The 21,448-nt window shown below is 34.5% G+C and overlaps 1 protein-coding gene across 1 annotated transcript in view; it reads right to left on the bottom strand.

The window, feature by feature from the left end:
- The window catches only part of CFAP47 (cilia and flagella associated protein 47), a 509,602-nt gene that overhangs the window by 401,185 nt on the left and 86,969 nt on the right, over window positions 1-21,448 (bottom strand). Inside the window, exon 22 of the mRNA XM_032883134.1 lies at window positions 5,812-5,953. Coding sequence (XP_032739025.1) covers window positions 5,812-5,953 — 142 coding nt within the window. The remainder of the gene's footprint in view (window positions 1-5,811; window positions 5,954-21,448) is intronic.

The following is a 21,448-nucleotide window of genomic DNA, read 5'->3' as shown; positions in this document are numbered from 1 at the left end:
GGTGCCTTCTGTTTTTGAAGGTTATGAATTATTGATTCAATTTCTTTAATATACTGAGGCTTATCCAGACTATTTCTTCTTGTGTAAGTTTTGACAGATTTTGTCTTTCAAGGAATTGCTCCATTTCATCTGTTTATCAAATATGCATGCATACTGTTGATATATTAACCTATTATCCTTTTTAATTTGAAGAAATATTTTCCAAAAAAACCTGAACTGCTCAAGATTAAAGTCTTACAGACTAACATTTTGACCTCCTTAAACATTCACTAGGATCCAGATTGTCAGGAAATGATATAATAGTTGGTAATGAAGACAGCATTGTGAGATCCACTAATATCATGAGAACAGGCAAAAATCAACAAACATTTAAGGAATTCATCAACATGAAGAAGAAATGAAGGAGAAATAATTCAGCAAAAAATGAGACAATGTAGCAACAGAAGAAAATGTCAAAAAAATCATCATAATACAAGTAGAGATAAAAACTGTTGTTTTTATCTTTCAGAAGTCTATAGGTAATGAAACAATCAGAAAAAATTTAACTCTCATTAGTTTAAAATTGCCAAAATAATTTCTCAAGACATAATCAGGTTAGAAAAATATCCTGAGAACTACAACAAAGAAATAAGGGAAAGGACAAGAGGAGAGAAAATATAAGATAATTATAATATATAACATATTCCAAGTTGTACAAAACACAACCAATAAAGCCTTAAAGAAAGAAATACAGAAAATGGTGGGAAGAACTTTTCAAGGAAATAGTTTATGAAAACTTTATAGAACCGGAGGACATGAATTTCTATTGAAAAGTTCCACAAGAACATACAACAAGAGATTCACACTAAAATTATCAGTGTGAAATAACAGAATTTTATTCTAAACCAAATTATCATTCAAGTGTGAAAGGAAAAACAATGATATTTTCAGACATGGAAATTCTTAAAAATTAGATCCCTTATGCCCTTTCTTTAGAAGCCCCTGGAAGATATAATCTACCTAACAATGCACTAAACCAAGAAAGAGGAAGGCAAGAGATTGAAAAAACAGGAGATTCAAAACAGAAAAGAGTTTTTTTAAAAATCCCCACAATTATAGTGAAAGGAAATCTTAGACAAAAGTTCTGCTGCAGGGAAAGTATCTAGTCCATGTTGAAGCAGGAGGTTGCTGTGCTCCAGGAAGATTACTTCAAGAGAATAAGTAGATAATGACATTATTATGTGACAGACTAGACTATGTGGAACATTGTCCAGACAAGCATAATATAAAGGAGAGCTTTGCGGCATGGGAGGATTTAGTCAAATATCTAAGGACAATTGAGTAATTAATAACTCCAGTAATTAAAAAAATGTTAAAGGAAAGTAAATAACTATGCAGTTACACTACTTGGGTTAACAATGAACAATATATTGTTATAACAAATCTCTGATAAAAATTTTAATTGAAATTTAAACTATAATTACATTATAAAATGGATAACAGGAGTTAATGTTTCAAGTGAGTGAAGATGCTTGTCATTAAGTAAGTGTTTTCATCAGATAATTAATGAAAAATGTTACTGCCTCTGGGATGCAGCATAAGCCCTGAGAAGGAGATAATAGATTCCAATTCTGTGTTAGCACTATTTTAATTTTAAAATATATACATGTAAGTTGGGAGAAGAGAGATAACAGAAAGCTTGTGAGCCTCCTACAGAGCTATCATCCTTCTATTGAGGTAGGTCAGGGAATAATGGACTTGACCAAGCGTCCTTGCAAACATAAAAGTGGAATTCACCAGTGGACTATTAAAAAAAAAATACAAAACAAACCCTGACATACATTACCTGTCCAAACGGCCATTCAAAAGTATCTAGAATTTATGGATTTATGAGGCACTGCTGGTAGGAGAATGAAAATTCCTCACTTAGATACTTCCTACTTACGTAACTTATTGAAAGTACAAAAATGGGAAGCTCCAAACAAAACAGCTTCCTTTGGGAACAAGTTTCTAAAAATGACATCCAAAAGTTACATGTTAATTCAAAGGCAAAAGGCATCTTAAGGAGGGAGAAAAGGACAATTTGTAAGCTGTGTCTGATAGATGCCAACTTCTATAGGAAGAAATGTTACATGTCTGCCTGATTATACTCATATCATTTGAATCATTAGTAAACTCTGGGGTCAATAAATTATGTAATAAAGTGAAGTTTGCTTTGACATTCCAATACTTTCTGGAAATACAGCAATATATTTTTTTTTTTTTTTACAAATTAACTAAGTATAGAAAATGTTGAAAGAATTTTAAACCATTAAAAATAGAAAAAAGGGGGCACCTGGGTAGCTCAGTCATTAAACATCTGCCTTGGGCTCGGGGTCCTGGGATTGAGCCCCACATCAGGCTCCCTGCTCAGTGGGAAGCCTGCTTCTCCCTCTCCCACTCTGCCTACTTGTGTGCTCACTCTCACTATGACTCTCTCTGTCAAATAAATAAATAAAATCTTTAAAAAAATAATAAATAATAAAATAAAACAAAATGAAGTTATTAAAAATTTAGGGAAAAAAATAACAGAATTACATATATACCAAACCCTAAAATGGGGAAGATGGTCTAATCTTTAAAACAATGTTAGAAATCATAGAGGAAAAGATAGCTAAATTTCACTATAAAGTGTTTATTGAACAACAAATAAAACTAATGCCAAGCAATGAATCTCAGAAAAAATTCACAGTAAAGATGAAAAAATTTAATATAAATAAATAAGGAAATCACTGACATCAGACAAATACACCACAATGATAAAGATAAAATTCATGAGCAGATAATTTACATATGAAACATATTATTACTAGCAAAGATAGAAAAATTTTAATCCTCATAAGTAATCAAAGAAATTGAAATGATGTACTTTCAATCACATAGAAAAATATCCAATTTCTTTAATTCAATACTGGTTAGAGTTTATACTGAAGGAGAGGTAAAACAGCATAACTCTTTACAAAAGCTCTTTTGCAAAATGTATCAAGAGCTTTAACATGTATATACATTTTTTTTTGAAAGAGAGAGAGAAAGCCTGAGTGTGTGCTCACTGGAGGAGGGGGAAAGGGGCAAAGGGAGGGAGGGAGGGAGGGGAGAGAGAGGAAAATCTTAAGCAGGATCCATGCCCAGCACAGAGCCCAACCTCACCACCCTGAGATCCTAACCTGAATGAATGTCAAGAGTCAGATGCTTAATGGCTGAGCCACCCAGGCATCCCTAACATGTATATACTTCAGAAGGAATGCAGCCAATTCAGAGAATCTCACTTTTAAGAAAATCTAAACAGGGAAAAATTATTATACACAAAAATGTCCAATACTACAATATTTATATGAGTAAGAAAATAAAAGAAAAAACCTAAATCCTTATGATTATGCTTAAATAATCTATAAAAGACACTTATTGAATAAAATAATCTATAACAGTTATCAGTGTCAATTTACATAATTAAGAGTCTATAATATCCAAGTAAAAGTTTCTAAGTGAAGAGGTTTCAACCGAACACAGGCAGTAAGATCGCAACTATGTTAAAAAAAAAACTAATAAAGGCATAGAAGAAAAGAGTAAGATACGAAGATATCAATAATAGTATGCTCTATATATTTGCATTCCAGATGACATTTCTGTGTTTCTAACATCTAATTTTCCATAATGATGATACACTAATTTTTATTTGTCTAGTAAGTAAATTTTATTTTTCATGTAAGTAATTTACCTAATTCAGAAAACAAAATTAGACAATAATTTTTTCCTTAAAATGAATTTTTTTAAAGATTTTATTTATTTGCCAGAGAGAGAGAGAGAGAGCGCGAGCACAGGCAGGCCGAGTGGCAGCATTGGCAGAGGGAGAAGCAGGCTCCCCGCCAAGCAAGGAGCCCGATGTGGGACTCGATCCCAGGACGCTGGGATCATGACCTGAGCCAAAGGCAGCTGCTTAACCAACTGAGCCACCCAGGTGTCCCTAAAATTATTATTTTAAATCAAGGGGGAAATCCATGGAGCATCCCTACCAGCTGTAGAATTCTTAACTCTGTATTTTAAACAGGAGGGAAATAAATCTCCATATTGTATGCCACTTTAATGAGGCTTCTCTTACTAGGTGCCAAGGATAATTATCAATTGAGCACTATTCTATTATTAGTAACTTAATGTCAGAATTATAAAAACAAAATATTGCATAATAAGGCATAAACTAGACTTAACCTTTTATGAAAAATACTTATATATAATAAAATGCAAAACCAAAGCTTGTCAAAAGTAGGGTTTACAGAGTCAATTGGTTTTATATTTGAATATTTGGAGAAAATGAGTAAATAATGCTTAAAAACTTAATATATTTACCCTTCTTTTGTTTCTTTGTTTTTACTTACCCTTCTTTACATGAACTTAGTCCTCTAATAACCCATTCCTTTGGGGGAAAAATTTTCTTAAATAAAATTTTCATCATTTCATTATAAATCTAACATATATTATTTTAATAATTTATATTTTTATTTAATCATGTAAAACTACACATACAATAAATAACTAAACTGACCTTTGTTTTTAGTTATAACCAATTTTTTAAAACAAGAGTCACTGATCTGAGATTATGTCCACACTATTGTCACAGCTAGACCCCAAGGCCTGACCTTTACTACCCACATGCTTGAACTCACTAACATGTGTCTTACATTTTTGCTTAAGCTCTTCTTCCCAGCTTACCTCTTAACTCAGGCAAATGACACTGGAAACCACCCTATAGGTGACAGCAACTGCCCTGACAAGACCTCCCACCCACCCCAGACTACCCAGAACTTTTGAGCTAAACTTCCAACTCATATCTGCACAGACGATGGAGTGAGCTCTGGAATAACCTATCATTACCTTTGCCTCATTATAATACTAAAATCTCTACCCAAGGAGGGGCCTCAACCTCATTTACATAACATCAATATAGGGATGACCCCATTTTCTTAAGGGTCATGTGTGACATTATAGCCACCTCAACATAGGATAAGAAGGCTTCCCTAGCTAAATATTCATCCTAGGTCCAGCTGGATGGCTTAGTCAGTTAAGCAACTGACTCCTGATTTCGACTCGGGTCATGAACTCAGGGTAGTGAGATCCAGCCCTGCATGGGGCTCCATGCTGAGCTTGGAATCTGCTTAATAGTTTCTCTCTGTCCCGCCCCCTCTACTCATGTTTTCTCTCAAAAAAATTAATTAATTAAAAATTAAAAATAGAAATAAATAAATATTCATCTAACCCTAAACAAAAAGTAACCCTTCACCTGATGTCAGGGAGTCACAGCTTTAGAAGCCACTGCCCATGATCTCCTCAATAAAGTTGTCTTTGTGAGACAACATCACCTGGTGCAGTTTCTGTAACTCAATAAGGAGTGAACTTCATGTTGGTTTGGTTACACTATTTCTCAAAATTCATTCTCACAGGCACAATTTAAGTCATACACACAGAAATCATATCATAGTTTACTTTCAAATATTTCTATTTTTAAAAAGTAAATATCATATTCTGAATTTTTTTTTAATATTTTTTATTTATTTGACAGACAGAGATCACAAGTAGGCAGAGAGGCAGGCAGAGAGAGAGGGGGAAGCAGGTTCTCCGCTGAGCAGAGAGCCCGATGTGGGGCTCGATCCCAGGACCCTGAGACCATGACCTGAGCCGAAGGCAGAGGCTTAACCCACTGAGCCCCCAGGCGCCCCTCATATTCTGAATTTTTAAACTTTTAGCTGTTTTAGTGTAAATGTTTGATATGAACACACCAAGTGAATATTTCACATTACTTACCAGTAGCTTGAACATAACATGGTCGAATAAGTGGTGTTGTCTTTGGAATCATAGGAGAATTTGACAAACAATATTGAGTGTAAAGTTCTGAAGCCTTGAAGAAATTAATTTGAACTTGAATGCTGAAGTCATATGTTGCCACCTGACAGACAAAAAAATTACACTTGTGATTATTTTTGCTGTAAGAAATTTGTGACACTATTTTAATTGTATGTAAAGTGTACAACTTGAAGATTTGATACACCTATCATAATTAAGTAACACCACAATCAGGCTAATTAACATAACCATCCATTTCACATAGTTATCCTGCACCTTGTGAGAAAAGATAGGACTCACCCTCTTAATAAATTTCAGGGATAAAGTACAGTATTGTTACCAGAACTACTAAATTACATAGCAATCTCACCTCTGGGTATTTACCCAAAGGACCTGAAATAAGGATCTCAAAGACATACCTACACTCCTATATTCACTGCAGCACTACTCACACAGTCAAGACATGGAAATAACCTGAATGTCTACCAAGGGGTAAGTGGATAAAGAAAATGTGGTATATACATATAATGGAATATTTTTCAGCTTTAAAAATAGAAGGAAATTCAGCCATTTGCAAAAATACAGATGAACCTGCAAGACATTATGCTTAGTGAAATAAACCAGACACAGAAAGACAAATAATACATGATCTCACTTATATGTGGAACCTAAAACAGTCAAACTCATAGAAGCAGAAAACAGAAGGGTGGTTATTAGGGGCTAGAGAGAGTGAGATATGGGGAGATGTTGCTCAAGGGGTACAAAGTTTTAGTTATTCAAGATGAATAAGTCCTGGAGATCTAATGAGATATTATGGATTTGGCAAAACAGCAGTTTAAAAAAAAAGACATTTTCAAAAAGAAAATTATCTTGTGATGTTGAAAGTTGTTTTTCCTTTTTTGAAATAAGACCTGGTTTATTTTTCATAAGTCTAAAAATAATTCTTAAAAATAAAAATAAATTTTAAGAATAGTTCCCATTGATTCAAAATGGACCAAAGACCTAAATATAAAACCTAAAACTATAAACCATTCAGGAGAAAAATCGTTGTAATCGTTGGTGAGGCAAGATTTCTAAAATATAATACAAAACGAATCAACTACAAAAGAAAAAGTGATTAAATTATACTTTATCAAAGTTAAAAACACAAAAGGAATATTCTTTGCAAAAACTAATTCGGAAAAATCACTAAACAAATGGATGACTGCAGCCTTCAACAATCAAGAACAGATAAAATCTGATTTCCAGAGTTACCACATTATAATATTCAAATAACCACTTTTTAACAAAAAAACCCACAATGCACACCAAGAAATATGAAAGCATGACCCAGTCAAAGGAAAAACTAACTGACAGAAACCATCAAAGAGTAAGTCCAGGCATTGGACTCACTACAGAAAGACTTTAAATCCACTGTCTTAAATCTGCTCACAGATGAGGGACCTGGGTGGCTAAGTCGGTTAAGCATCTGCCTTCAGATCAGGTCATGATCCTGGGGTCCTGGTACTAAGCTCAGCAGGGAGTATGTTTCTCCCTCTACCTCTGCCCCTCCCCTGACTCATGCTCATTTGCGCTCCCTCTGTCTCAAATAAATAAATAAAATCTTTTTTAAAAGTTGTTCATAGAGGGGCGCCTGGGAGGCTCAGTGGGCTTAAGCCTCTGCCTTCGGCTCAGGTCATGATCTCAGGGTCCTGGGATCAAGCCCCGCATTGGGCTCTCTGCTCAGCGAGGAGCCTACTTCCCCCTCTCACTCTGCCTGCCTCTCTGCCTACTTGTGATCTCTCTCTGTCAAATAAATAAATAAAATCTTTTTAAAAAAAAGTTGTTCATAGAGCTAAACAATAGAAAAACAAGAAAATAATACAGAAAAAAATGAGAATATCAACAAAGAGATAGAAATAATAAAAATCAATGAAAGTAAAAGTTGGTTCTTTGAAGATTTTCTATACAAAGTATAAAACTGGGGAACCTGGGTGGCTCAGTGGGTTAAGCCTCTGCCTTCGGCTCAGGTCGTGATCTCAGGGTCCTGGGATTGAGCCCCGCATTGGGCTCTCTGTTCAGCGGGGAGCCTGCTTCCTCCTCTCTACCTGCCTCTCTGCCTACTTGTGATCTCTCTCTCTGTCAATAAATAAATAAATAAATAAAAGATTCAAGGGGTGCCTGGGTGGCTCAGTCAGTTAGGCATCCAACTCTTGATTTCATCTCAGGTGGTAAGATCAAGCCCCGTGCTGGGCTCCACACTCAAAGAGGTGTCTGCTTCTCTCCTCCCTCTGCCCCTCCCACCGCTCATAGGTGTTTGCTCACTTTCACTCTCTAAAATAAATAAATAAATAATTTAAAAAAAATAATAAGATCCAAAAGAATAAAATCCCTATAAATAAATGTGTGCAAGTTGTGACAAACTTGTACAGTGAAAACTACAACACACTGTTGAACAAAATTAAAGTTCTACATAAATGGAAAGACATCCAATGTTCACTGATTGGAAGGCTTGGTATTGTTCAGATGTCAGTACTACACCAAACAATCTATAATTCATGGCGATCCCTATCAGAAATCCAATGGCCATTTTTGAAAAAATGGATAGGCCAGCCATTAAATTCATAAGTAACAGTAAGGCTCCAAATAGACAAAACAATCTGAAAAAAAGAAAAAGGGTAAAAGAACTCATATTTCTCAATTTTGAAACTTATTATAAAGCTAGTTATTGAACCAGTGTGATACTGGCAAATGGGATTACATCAAACCCAAAAATATCTGCTCATCAAAGTAAAAATTAACAAAGCAGAAAGGCAACTTATGAAATGAGAGAAAATGTTTGCAAACCATGTATATGATAAGGGATTAATAACCAAAATATACAAATAACTACAGCTCGACAGCAACGAAAATCTTAACTCAATTTTTAAAAGGGCAAAGGATTTGAGTGGTTATTTCCCCAAAGAGGATATACGGATATTCAACAAGCAAATGAAAAGATACTTGACAACACTAATCATCAGAGGAATGCAAATCAAAATCACAATAAGATATCACCTCACTTCCATTATCATGGCTGTGATCAAAAATTCAGAAAATAATAAGTGTTGGTGTGAATATAGAGAAATTGGAACCCTTGTACAGTATTGGTGGGACAGTAAAATGGTGCTAGCAATATGGAAAAGAGTATGGAGGTTCCTCAAGAAATTAAAAATAGAGCTACCATTTAATTCAGCAATCAAATGATCTGAAAGCAGGGTCTTGAAGAGATATTTGTATATTCATCTCCATAATAGCACTATTCAAAATAACTGAGACAGATAAATGGATAAACAAAATCTGACATAAATATTATTTAGGCTTAAAAATAAAGGAAATCCTGTCACATGCTACAACATGAACGATCTCTGAGGACATTATGTTAAGAGAAATAATCCAATCACCAAAAGACAAATACTGTATAATTCCACTTATATGAGGTATCTACAGTAGTCAAATTTATAGAAACACAAGGTAGAATGGTTGTTGCCCAGATTTCGGGGGAGAGGAGAAAAGGGTAGTATTTTTAAATGGGAATAGAGTTTCAGATCTGCAAAATAAAAAAGTTCTGGGAGATCTGTTTCACAACAATGTGAATATAATTTAACACTTAAAATGTTTGTTTTAAGATGGCAAATTTTATGTTACATGTTTTCTACCACATAAAAATGAAAACTCAAAACACTGTGCTAAGTGCAAGAACACAGACACAAATGGTCACATACTATATAATTCCTTTTATATGAAATAATCCAGAAGAGACAGATTCATAGAGACTGAATGCGGACTGGTGGCTGCCAGTGGTTCATGGAAACAGAGGTGAGGAGAAACTGCTTTAATATCTAAAGGGTACTGCTTTGCAGTGATTGAAATGTTTTGAAATGGGACAGAGGGAACAATTACACCATATTGTAAAGGCACTAAATGCCACTGAACTGTTTACTTTAAAAATGGTTCATTTTATGTTATATAAATTTCCTCTCAATAAATTATTTCTTAAAAATAAAGGAGAAGTTGGGGCACCTGGGTGGCTCAGTGGGTTAAGCCTCCGCCTTTGGCCCAGGTCATGATCTCCGGGTCCTGGGATCAAGCCCTGCATTGGGCTCTCTGCTCAGCAGAGAGCCTGCTTCCCCCACCACCCCGCCTGGTGTTCTGCCTGGTGTGATCTCTCTCCCTCTGCCAAATAAATACATAAAATCTTTTAAAAAATTAAATAGATAGATAGATAGATAGATAAATAAAGGAGAAGTCAATCAAAGGTTTCTAGGAATTCCCCCAGACCCCTGTCATCTGATGATCTCAAGGTTCTAGAGAAGTAAAAATAACAGAGTCTGTGCAAAATGATTGAGAGACTGTATTGTTTCTTACATGAGACTATTCTGTTTATTGAGATTAAAAAGCTTAATTATTCTTCCTACCTAACATTCTCCATCTTTTAGATGGATGTCTCTGATGAACAGCTCACCAGAAAATTTAAATGGCTTAAACCTTTAAATTCTGACTGGTAATTTCTTCCCTGTGAGCTATTCAGTTAAAAACTAAAGAACCAGGGTAAGGGTGTGTGTGTAGGATTCAGAAGTGGCTGCAGCTCCAAATACCAACTCTGGACAACAAATTGTAAATTTTATAAATTATGTAACTTATTAGAAAATTTAAAATTATAAAAAATAAAATTAATGTAGAAAAGAACTGAAAATACAACTGAAGTAATGTCAACACTAAAATATGTACACATGTGAAAACTATTACTGCATTTTAAATTAAATTATAAAATATGAAAATGATCAAAATTCATTTTTCTCATGTCCCATTTATTAACCATATATTGATTTTTTATTAAAATCTAACATTATTTATGTTTCAAATAATTTTTAAAATATTGATTCTGCAATAACTATAGCTCTATGGTTTCTTGGTATGTTTTTGGAGGTGGAAAGGCAGAATATAATGGGAAAGAATGGCAAATGTTTTAAATGTAGGAAAGGGAATAACAATGATACCACTGACATATCTAAGTTTCTAAGATCATGACAACAAGCAATGATGGTTTCAGAGGTACATATACCTAGTGGTTTGCTATACTCATAAAGCCCATGCTGACAATCTGAAAATTTTAAATAAAATGAATAGTTAATAATAGAAAGGCTATACTTAGAGTTCCAGCCATGCATATCACTCTACTAGGCAAAACACTTGGGTTTTCTTTTTGGTTTTTTGTTTGTTTATTTGACACAGAAAGAGAGAGAAAAAGAACCGGGTGGGGAGAGGGAGAAGCAGGCTCCCTGCCAGGGAGCCTGATGTGGGACTTGATCCCAGGACCCTGGGATAATGACTTGAGCCGAAGGCAGGCACTTAACTGACTGAGCCACGCAGGTGCTCCTCTTTGTTTTTATTTAACATTAGTTGGCTGCTGCAGTCTGAAAGCGTCCCCTCAAAATTCATGTTAAAATCATAACCCCCAAAGATAATATTAGAAGGTAAGGTCTTTGGGAGGTGCTTAGCCCAGGAGGGTAAAACCTTCATGATTGGGACTAGTGCCTTATAAGAGAGTCCACAGAAATCCCTAACCCCTTCCACCACGTGAGGACACATCAAGAAGTCCGAAGCCCAGAAGAGGACTCACAATCTACCATGCTGGTGCCATGATCCTGGACTTCCAGCCTTCAGAACTGTGATAAATAAATTCGTATTGTTTACAAACTACTCAGTCTGTGGTATTTTGTTATAAAACCTGAACAGACTGAGACACTGGCCATACCACTGACAATTCTCTCTCTTGTCATTAAAATCTTGTATAAATAGACTGTTCTCGTAACAGAATTATAGAAGCAAAAAATACTATAGCATGTTTTATTTTCATGAATGTTTCTTTATTTTGACAAATCAGAGCAAGCAACTCATTCCCAGGATATTTTATTTCTGCAATGACTCCAATACAGATGTCAAGGAATTGAATAAAGATATATTTCATGTATAAACACTACCTGCTTTCATATATCAGTCCTTAAAACAATTTTGCTTGATCTTATTTCCCCTAGGATTTGTCATTATTAATCTTCAGCAACTAGTTATATTTTATCCCATTTCTTTTTTTCCTATTCTGGTTTATCTTTTTATTCTTATTTTGAGTATTAATATAAATTAGTATTTTCTATCATATATTTTAACAGTATTTATATTATTTTTAGGTTACTATCTTATTCTTTAAGTTTTAGATTTTGTTAATATAATACAAATATATATTTCAAAGTCAAATAGTATCAAAAAGCATGTGTCTCAAACTGTCATCCTCATCTGATTGGGATGGATAGAGATCGATTCCCAGTGGAAGAAGCTGAGGGGAATGGAGGAGATCATCATTGGAAACGTGAAGACAAGGAAATGGGAAGCCAGGATTCTGGATGGACCTCTACATGAATACTGAAATCACTCAGAAAATTAGAGGAGTAGAGTATAGAATATACGAAGAGACTGGCTAGTAGCAATGTCCAGAGATTACTACCCTGCATAAGGGAAATAGTAAACTCATATTATATGAAGTTCAAAGCAGCAGCCATCTTTAACAGAAAAAGACCATCTAGAAAAACCCACCCAGGGAGTAAGCCTTCCAGAAAAACTCACCCAGGGAGTAAGGCTTCCAGAAAGCATCACTTCTAGAGCCACATCCAGATCCAAAGGAAAGGCTATATAAGGAACATTGCCCTCGAGAGAGCCATGTTCATAATATGAAGACACCATGAAGGGATAGGAAGCCCTAAAAAACACTGAAGACTTATGTAAATATAAGGATCCTAAAGAGCAGATAGGAAGGGAAAGAAAGCCAAGTATGAGGGACCTCAGAGCTATTAGCTGGAGAATCTATTCACAGAGCGCTCCACTTTGAGGGATGACTGAGGTTAAGTGTGATCATGATGGATTAAAATCCTGACAGTCACTGAGTACTGAGTCTTGACTGTCACTGGGTCTAGCGCTGGAGCTCAAAGTCAGGGATGAGAAGAGCAGAAGATGGGAATGGTAGGAGAGGTTTAACACCAAGCATGACTGTCAGCTTCATTCAAGAATATCTGATGTCCTAAATGATGATGATGTTCGTAATTGTCAAATAATTCAGTGTACTGATCTCAGCCCTTAACTGTCTCTTTCGTTTTAAGTATGGGACCTTTTTCCCTCTCAAAACAGATATTTCCTAAAACACTATGTGCTGAATTCACAGAACTGAGAGTCATTCCCCCTGCCTTCTTTAACTGCCAATTGTGTGTATGTGGGAAATTATATTGGACTTGCTTTCTCATAAATCACATCTTCACAGACAATTTATATAAAATTAGTTTATACCCAAGGTAGCCCTGTAATTACACAGAAAACAAAATTCAGAGGTTCCATGATTTCTCCACCCACATCCAATCCTCACAATGGAAATGAAAGAATACAAGATTTCTCTTTTACACAGAAACTCAGTGATACAGAGAGAGAAAAGGAAATGAGGGCTATCACTGTGAAACCACTGAGCTATCTAATGAAGGAGAAAATCTTGGAAAGCTTTGTGAAGTGTGTACTTTAAGTGCTTTCCTAGTTGTCGTCATTCAAACAGAGGAATACCTCAAACTGAAAAATGATATTCTGATGAAGACTTCAGTCCCCCAGACAGTGTTGGGAGATAAAAATGTTTATGTGGCAGGTGTCATTCAAACGTCCTCTTTTTTAATCCTTGAAGGATCATCCTGCCTTCCTGTAAGAACGGTTGTAAATCCAGCATAACCCCTGAGAAGCATTCATGCAATGCAAAGGTCACATATCTTTGAAGAACAAAAGTTGGTAGAAAAAAAGAAGGAAGTTAAAAAATTTGACTATTCTCCCTCATTTTCAAGAGCTTTAGGGCAGTTATAGAACAGGACTGATGAGAGCTTCAGAGCAACCAAGCCACTGTAGACTGACTGGCCTGTGCCACAGAGTGGAACCTGGGCCACAGCAGCAGGAAAAAATGTGAAATACAACCTTCTGTGATGATGAAATGTTCTGCACTGTCCAAAAGCCATGCATGGATCCTGAGAACTTGAAATATGGCTATTTTGACTAAGGAAATATTTTTTTTATTTTATTTAACTTTAAAGCTTAATTTAAATACCCACATGTGGCTACTGGCTACCCTATCAGGAAGCACAGCTCTATACACTGGCCGAAAAGACAAGTGAGTGAACCAAAAGGACAAGAGAGGCTTGAATGACAGTGTAAACAAACCATTCCAGTCAAGGATGCCAAACACAACTATAATTGCCCACCATGTAATTGCCTATCACTTTTAATTGTAGGCAAACCCAGTGCAGTATAGGACAGGAAGGGTTACAACTAGAAAGAAATCCAGCCCTTTATGATTTTACATTTGCCTGCTACACAGATCAAGTAAGAGAGCACCCACTGACTATTTACATCTACACACACACACACACACTCACACACACACACAGAGAAAGGTAACTTACAGCTAGCTATAAACAGAGTGGAGGATATGTGAAATGACTAGAAACCAGCTAATCCATCTGCCTTGCTGGAACAAATTTATAGAACAAAATCTCACAGGGTACACTGTCTCTGCAGGGTATTTTGTTTTTGTTTTTGTTTTTTTATGTTCATCTCTTGTTGGACTGAATTACATTTTGATACTCTAGGTAAATCTCCCTTTAAAATACCCAGTAAATGAAGAATAATTCAAAACCTTAAGGAATGTGTGACACTCCAGAGAACTAAATACATATAATTTAATTTTGTAACAAATTTTTAGAAACCTAGGAGAGCCACAATCTAAACATTAAAAAGTAGATTAATAAGTTTTTAATTGTTGACAAGGTTAAACAGTAAATTGAACTCAAAAAATGAAAATACCAAAGTGCATTTGAATCCTCCCAAAAAGTCATGTAACAAACTTAAACTGGATTACATACTTTCTCTAATTTTTAGTGACCCTCAGGCTAAAATGCTTTTGTGGATGAATGATGACATTAAAAACACAGTTATATATTTCCACTATATAAAAATATGTCATAACACAGACTTAGTAAGAAAACATATAAATTGATCTCAACATACTTGAAAACATATATATTAAATTACTACACAAACTTAATAGTTTCTCTTCTTTCCCTTACTTTCCTATCAAAGAATGTATATGTGTGTGTGTGTGTGTGTGTGTGTTTGCATACTTCTGCACACATACAAAATTCAGGCATTGAGTAAGAGAAAGGCATAATGCTTCAAAATATTAACCTGTCACAAAAGGATTATTTTCTTTTTATTGTCTTTATCAAAATAATAAGAGTACAGATTTGAAAAAATTAAAAAAAATCCCACATAGCTTATTTTGAAAATTAGCATTCTATTCCTTCCACCATCGTATACTTGCACACATACACACACACATACATACAAAAATACATATACACAAATTCAGATGCAATCATTTTCAACTCTCTTAGTGGTTTTAGAATTACCTCAACATAGCTAAATACTAAATAATCTATATGGACTGCAATATAAAACAAGCCTCAATAAAATTAACCTTATTTAAATAATACAACGTATAGTCTCCAATCACAATGGGATAATACTAGAAGTCAGTAACAGAAGGAAATTTGTAAATTCACGAAGATGTGGAAGTTAAACACCACATCCTAAATAACCAATGGATCAAAGAAAAAAACTTACGTAAGAAATTGCACTTTGATGAACAGAAATAAAAACAAAATGAGCAAAACTTTTGAAAGACGGGTAAAACAATGCTAAGAGGGAAATGTATAGCTTTAAAACCTATATAAAAAAATAAGATCCCAACTCAAAACCCTAACTTTCCACCTTAAAAAAAACACACACACACAAAAAAGCAAGCAAACTAAACTCAAAGTAGGCAGACTTGGTAGACAGTAAAGGATAAAGTAGAAATATATGAAATAAAGAACGAAAAGCACTATAGAAAACCAACTACATCAATAACTGAATCTTGAAAATATCAACAAAACTGACAAAACTGTTAAATAGGCTGACCAAGATGAAAAGAGAAATGACTCAATTTTAAAATAAAGTCAGAAATGAAAGAAGAAACATTATTACCTTTGCTACAGAAATAAAAAGAGAACACCATGAACATCTGTATGCCAACTGTATGGCATACAACTGTATGCCAAAAAATTAGATAATTTTGATAAAATTTCTCAAGACAAAACAGAAGATTTGGCCACCAAAAATACAAACTTCCAGTTATAAGTCCTGGGGATATAATGTACAGCATGGTGACTACAATTAATAATACCGTATTGTTATACTTGAAAGTTCCTAAGATCATAGATCTTGGAGGAAGCAGGCTCCCCGCCAAGCAGAGAGCCCAATGCGGGGCTCGATCCCAGGACCCTGGGATCATGACCTGAGCCGAAGGCAGAGGCTTTAACCCACTGAGCCACAAAGGCGCCCCCTAAGATCGTAGATCTTAAAAGTTCTCATCATAAGAAAAAAACTGTAATTATATGTGGTGATACATGTTAACTAAACCTATTGTGGTAATCATTTCATAATATATACACATATCAAATCATTATGTCGTACACCTGAAACTAATAAACATTATCTGTCAATTATATACCAATAAAAATAGAACCAGGGAAACTTGCCTCAAAGAACTATTAAAGAAAACTATTAAGATATAGAGAAAAGGAGGGAGGGAAAGTAGGGGAGACGCATTGTCCTTAGTTTTCTGAAGGGAAGCCAGAGAAATGATTTCAGCAAAATAGAAAGTTCCCAGGAGAGAAAACATAAGTACAAAAAGAATATCATGTCATTTCAGAATTAACAATAGGGAATGAAACCAACATCCAATGGGTTCCATCCAAAGTGGACCATAAGTCAAAGGAAATTCATGAAATCTAACAGGCAATACTAATAAAGAACTGAAGAATGAGAAACAAGAGAAACCCTTCTTTTGTTCTGGAAGCTATAAATTTGATAAAGAGGAATATACGCAAAAAGTATTTTGAAAGTCTGCCCATAATTTGACCTGACAAAGAAATACTACTCATAATTAACAATTGGGATGATTTGTATCAAATAATATAATCATGCCACTTCCAATGACATGGCCTTAATGTTTTAATTGTCTTCTACAGATATATATTTAAGTCAAGATAACATTTCCTGATATTCTATAAATTCCTGACAAGTATCAATTTCTTTTCTTCTTTTCCACTGTATTATAGGTTTTTATTTTATTTGCTTCTATATTTACCCTTGTATATATAATTAGTTAAGCATCTAGAAATTATCCCCCAAATAAACTTAATCCCAGAAGAAAGTAATTGTGACTGCAAATTTCTTCCTATGAATATGGAAAATGGAAAATGAAAGAGACTATATAAAAATGGTAATTGACATTGACATTCTGATAAGTGTAACTTTATGAAATTGAAGATTTTGAGTGCTAATGACTAGGGAAAAAGTTAATAAACCCAAAGAATACATATGAAAGTTTTGTGTCCATAGGCTAAAAGAATATGTACTATTCATCATGTTTGGATTCCTAACATGATATCATGAAGGTCCAGTGGGTCAGGAGGATGAGAACATAACATTTATTCAAGCTCTACATCTCAGCAGCAGGTAGCCTTGAAAAGTCACTTAGCCTTGCTGTGCTTTGGCTTCTAAGACTGGAAAAAGGGGGAAAATCTAAAGTCTCAATGACTGTCTTATTGGATTCATGTGGAAATAAACTGATATTAGATATTTGAGTACCTTATAAACTCTGAGTACTATATAATTATTAATTAAAAGACTGTTACCATAATTTTAAAAATAAAAAAATTATATAAATCTATAACAAGCAAATAGATTGAATTAGTAATTTAAGATAAACATGACAAAGGAAAGCCCAGGAACAGATGACTTCAGAGGTGAAATCTATCACTAAATTAAAGCAGATTTACAATATAACCTTCACAAATTTTTTCCAAAAATAGAAGAGGAGAGAACACTTCTCAACTCATTCTAAGAAGTCAGTATTACCCTGATACTAAAACCAAACAAAGACAGTTCAAGGAAGGAAACTACAGATTAATATTCCTGATTAACATGGATGCAAAAGGAAATACTTAGGAAACTGAATGCAGCAATAGATAAAAAGGATTATACTCCAGGTATAATGATCAAGCAGGATTTATTCCAGGAATGTATGGCTGGTTTAACATATAGAAATCAATCAATATAATGCGCCACATTAATAGAGGACAAATCAAGATCACCAAAATAGAAGCCAAAAATTTCTGACAAAATCCAAATTTCTTTTGTGATCAAAATACTCAACTAGGAATAGAAGAGAACTTCCTCAACCTGAAAAAAGGAACTGAAAAAAAAATTGCTAACATCATATTTAAAGATGAAAGAGGGATACTTTCCTCCTAATACCAGGAACAAATTAAGATGTTTGCTCTTACCACTTCTTAACCATATTGTACTGGAGATTAAGGAAATCAGGGAGTAAAAAATACAAAAGGCATCCAGATTGGAAATAGAGAACGAAAATTTTCTCTATTTGCAGAAAGCATTTTTTTATAGGAAATTCTAAGTAATCTACTAAGAAACTATTAGAACTATGAATAAGTGCAACAAGGTTACAAAATACTAGATCAATGTCTAAAATCAGTTGCTTTTCTATACACTTAACATGAACAATTTGCAAATAAGATTAAGAAAACAATCTCATTTACAATAGCATTAAAACTATTAGACATAAAATTAACAAAGAAGTGGGAACTTTGCATATTGAAAACTACAAAACACTGTGGAAAGAAATTAAAACCTAAATAAATGCATAAACATCTCATGTTCATGGATTAGAAGATTTAACATTGTTAAGATGGCAACACTCCCCAAATTGATCTACACATTCTTCACAATCCTTATCAAAATCCCAGATGGATTTTTTTTGCAGTAATTGGCAAGGTAATCCTAAAATTCATATGGAAGTGCATGGGACACAAATTAGCCAAAAATATCACTGAAGAACAAAACTGCTGGACTCATATTTTCCAATTTCAAAAATTACTATAAAATATACTATACTAACCAAGACATTGTGTTATTAACATAAGGAAAGACATCTAGATCAATGGAATAGAAATAAAACTCCAGAGATAACCACTTATATTTATGTTTAACTGATTTTAGATTAAGGGTGCTAAAGCAGTTTAATGGGATAAAATAATGTTTTCAATAAATTCTCCTGGAACAAATGGACATTCCATGCAAAAGGATGAAACTAGATTCTTACCTTATAGCATATACAAAAATAACTCAAAATGAGTCATAGAATTAAACCTAAGAGGTAATGTTATAAAACTCTTAGAACCAAACATACATCTTTATGATTTGGGTTATATAATAGCTTAGATATGATACCAATAAGCAAAAGTGACCAAAAAAAAAAAAAAGACCAGATACATTGGACTTTGGTCACACATGTGCTTTACATTGGCAAATGATGATACTCGATATAAAGAAGATATGAAGAAGAGACAGTGTGTTACCACACTAGGATGTAAGATTTCTACTATAACCTCAAGGTCCAGAAGAATGCAGGGTAGCTAGCAGGTGCTCAATAAATATTTGTCAAATGACGATTATCAATGGAAATATAAATTGATACAAGTTTTATGGTGGCAATGTGGATATATGTGCCAATAATTAAAATGTACATACCCTCTCATTAATTTTAATTCTAAGTATCCAAAAGAAAAAAAATAGAGTAAGTTCTTAAAAATGAATGTGCAGGTCTATGTGCTGCATTTCAATTTACTTATTGAATAGATACTTACTGATCACCTGATGGGTGCCAAAAATATACTAATGCTACAAATATAATGTTGAATTATATATCAAACTGTTTTCCTCCTTGGAATAATAATATGATTGATGGCATAAAGATATGTGACTAAATAAAAAAGTCTACATCTATTTTAGATTAAAATTTGTGTTAAATTAGTACTAGAAAAATTATTTCCCAACATGAGCTTAAATCATTATGTTACTTCACAGAAAACTAGGAATCAGATAAGCCAAGAAAATAATGTGACCTTGTCCTGGAAATTCTAAACAATGTAATATAAGAAAAGTAGGTAACAATTATAATTATCTAATTGGAAGAGACAAATAACAGTATTTGTAGTCTATTACAATATTCCTGAAAAATCTAAAATAAATTGAAGGATAATTTAAAATAATTGAAGTTTAAAGTGAGATGGACAGTTTTGTTTTGTTTAAGATTTTATTTGGGGCGCCTGGGTGGCTCAGTGGGTTAATGCCTCTGTCTTTGGCTCAGGTCATGATCCCAGGGTCCTGGGATCAAGCCCCACATCGGGCTCTCTGCTCGGCAGGGAGCCTGTTTCCTCCTCTCTCTCTCTCTCTGACCACCTCTCCACCTACTCGTGATCTCTCTCTGTCAAATAAAGAAATAAAATCTTAAAAAAAAGGATTTTGTTTATTTGACAGAGAGAGGTATAGTGAGAGAGGAAATACAAGCAGAGGGATTGGAAGAGGGAGAAGCAGGCCTCCTGCTGAGCTGGGAGCCCGATGTGGGGCTCGATCCCAGGACCCTGGGATCATGACCTGAGCTGAAGGCAGATGCTTAACAACTGAGACACCCAGACACCCATGTTTTGTTCTGCTTTCTTAGGTTGGCCCCATGCCCAAAATGGAGCCCAATGCGGGCCTTGAACTCAACCCCTGAGATCAAGACCTGACCTGAGATCAAGAGTCAGATACTTAACTGAGCCACCCAGGCACCCCAAGATAGACAGTTTTGTATATATTTCACCAACATTATCTTCAAAATTTAAGAGCAAAAAATACATAAAACACAAAAATTTACACAGCAAAAAAGATCATAGAAAAATAACTTTAAAAGATTCCAAAATTTTGCTGAATAGCGTAAAATACTTTAATAAAATAAAAGGCCTGGGGTGTCTGGGTGGCTCAGTCCATTGAGTATCCAATTCGGTTTCAGCTCAGGTCATGATCTCATGGGTCCTGATTTAGCCCCCAGACAGGCTTGAAGAGTCTCTCCCTGCGCCCCTCCCCTTCCCTGCTCCTGCCCTCTCTCTCTCAAATAAATCTTTTAAAAATAATTAATAAAAGTCTTTTCTTATTTTTGAATAAGAAGCTGAATTTTAGACAGAAATCACTTCCTTGTAATTTTTCTTTAGTTTAATGCAACACAAATCAAAATCCCCATAGAATTTATAGCTATAAACTTGAGAAAATGATTCCAAAGTTTATCAGGGAAAAAAAAACAGAAAAGTGGCCAATAATATTGTAAAAAGAAAACAGCAGAGGCCACTTCTCTTACCAGAGAGTTAACAGAATTTTAACAGTACCAACCACGCCACATTGTTAGCAACTAAATCACTATTGTTGTAGGGTAGTTTGTTATACAAGAATCCAAGACATGCAATTTGAAATGATCTTTCACCTATTGGATTGGCAGAATATTATATATGCATGCATATATAATCGACGCAACCTAGTTATACAAACACTATAAGCAACATTT

The sequence above is a fragment of the Lontra canadensis genome, unplaced genomic scaffold (genome assembly GCF_010015895.1).
Source record: "Lontra canadensis isolate GAN:19392208 unplaced genomic scaffold, GSC_riverotter_1.0 scaffold86, whole genome shotgun sequence".
NCBI lineage: Eukaryota > Metazoa > Chordata > Mammalia > Carnivora > Mustelidae > Lontra > Lontra canadensis.
Note: the sequence above shows the minus strand (reverse complement) of the source record. Positions and strands in the feature narration are given on the sequence as shown.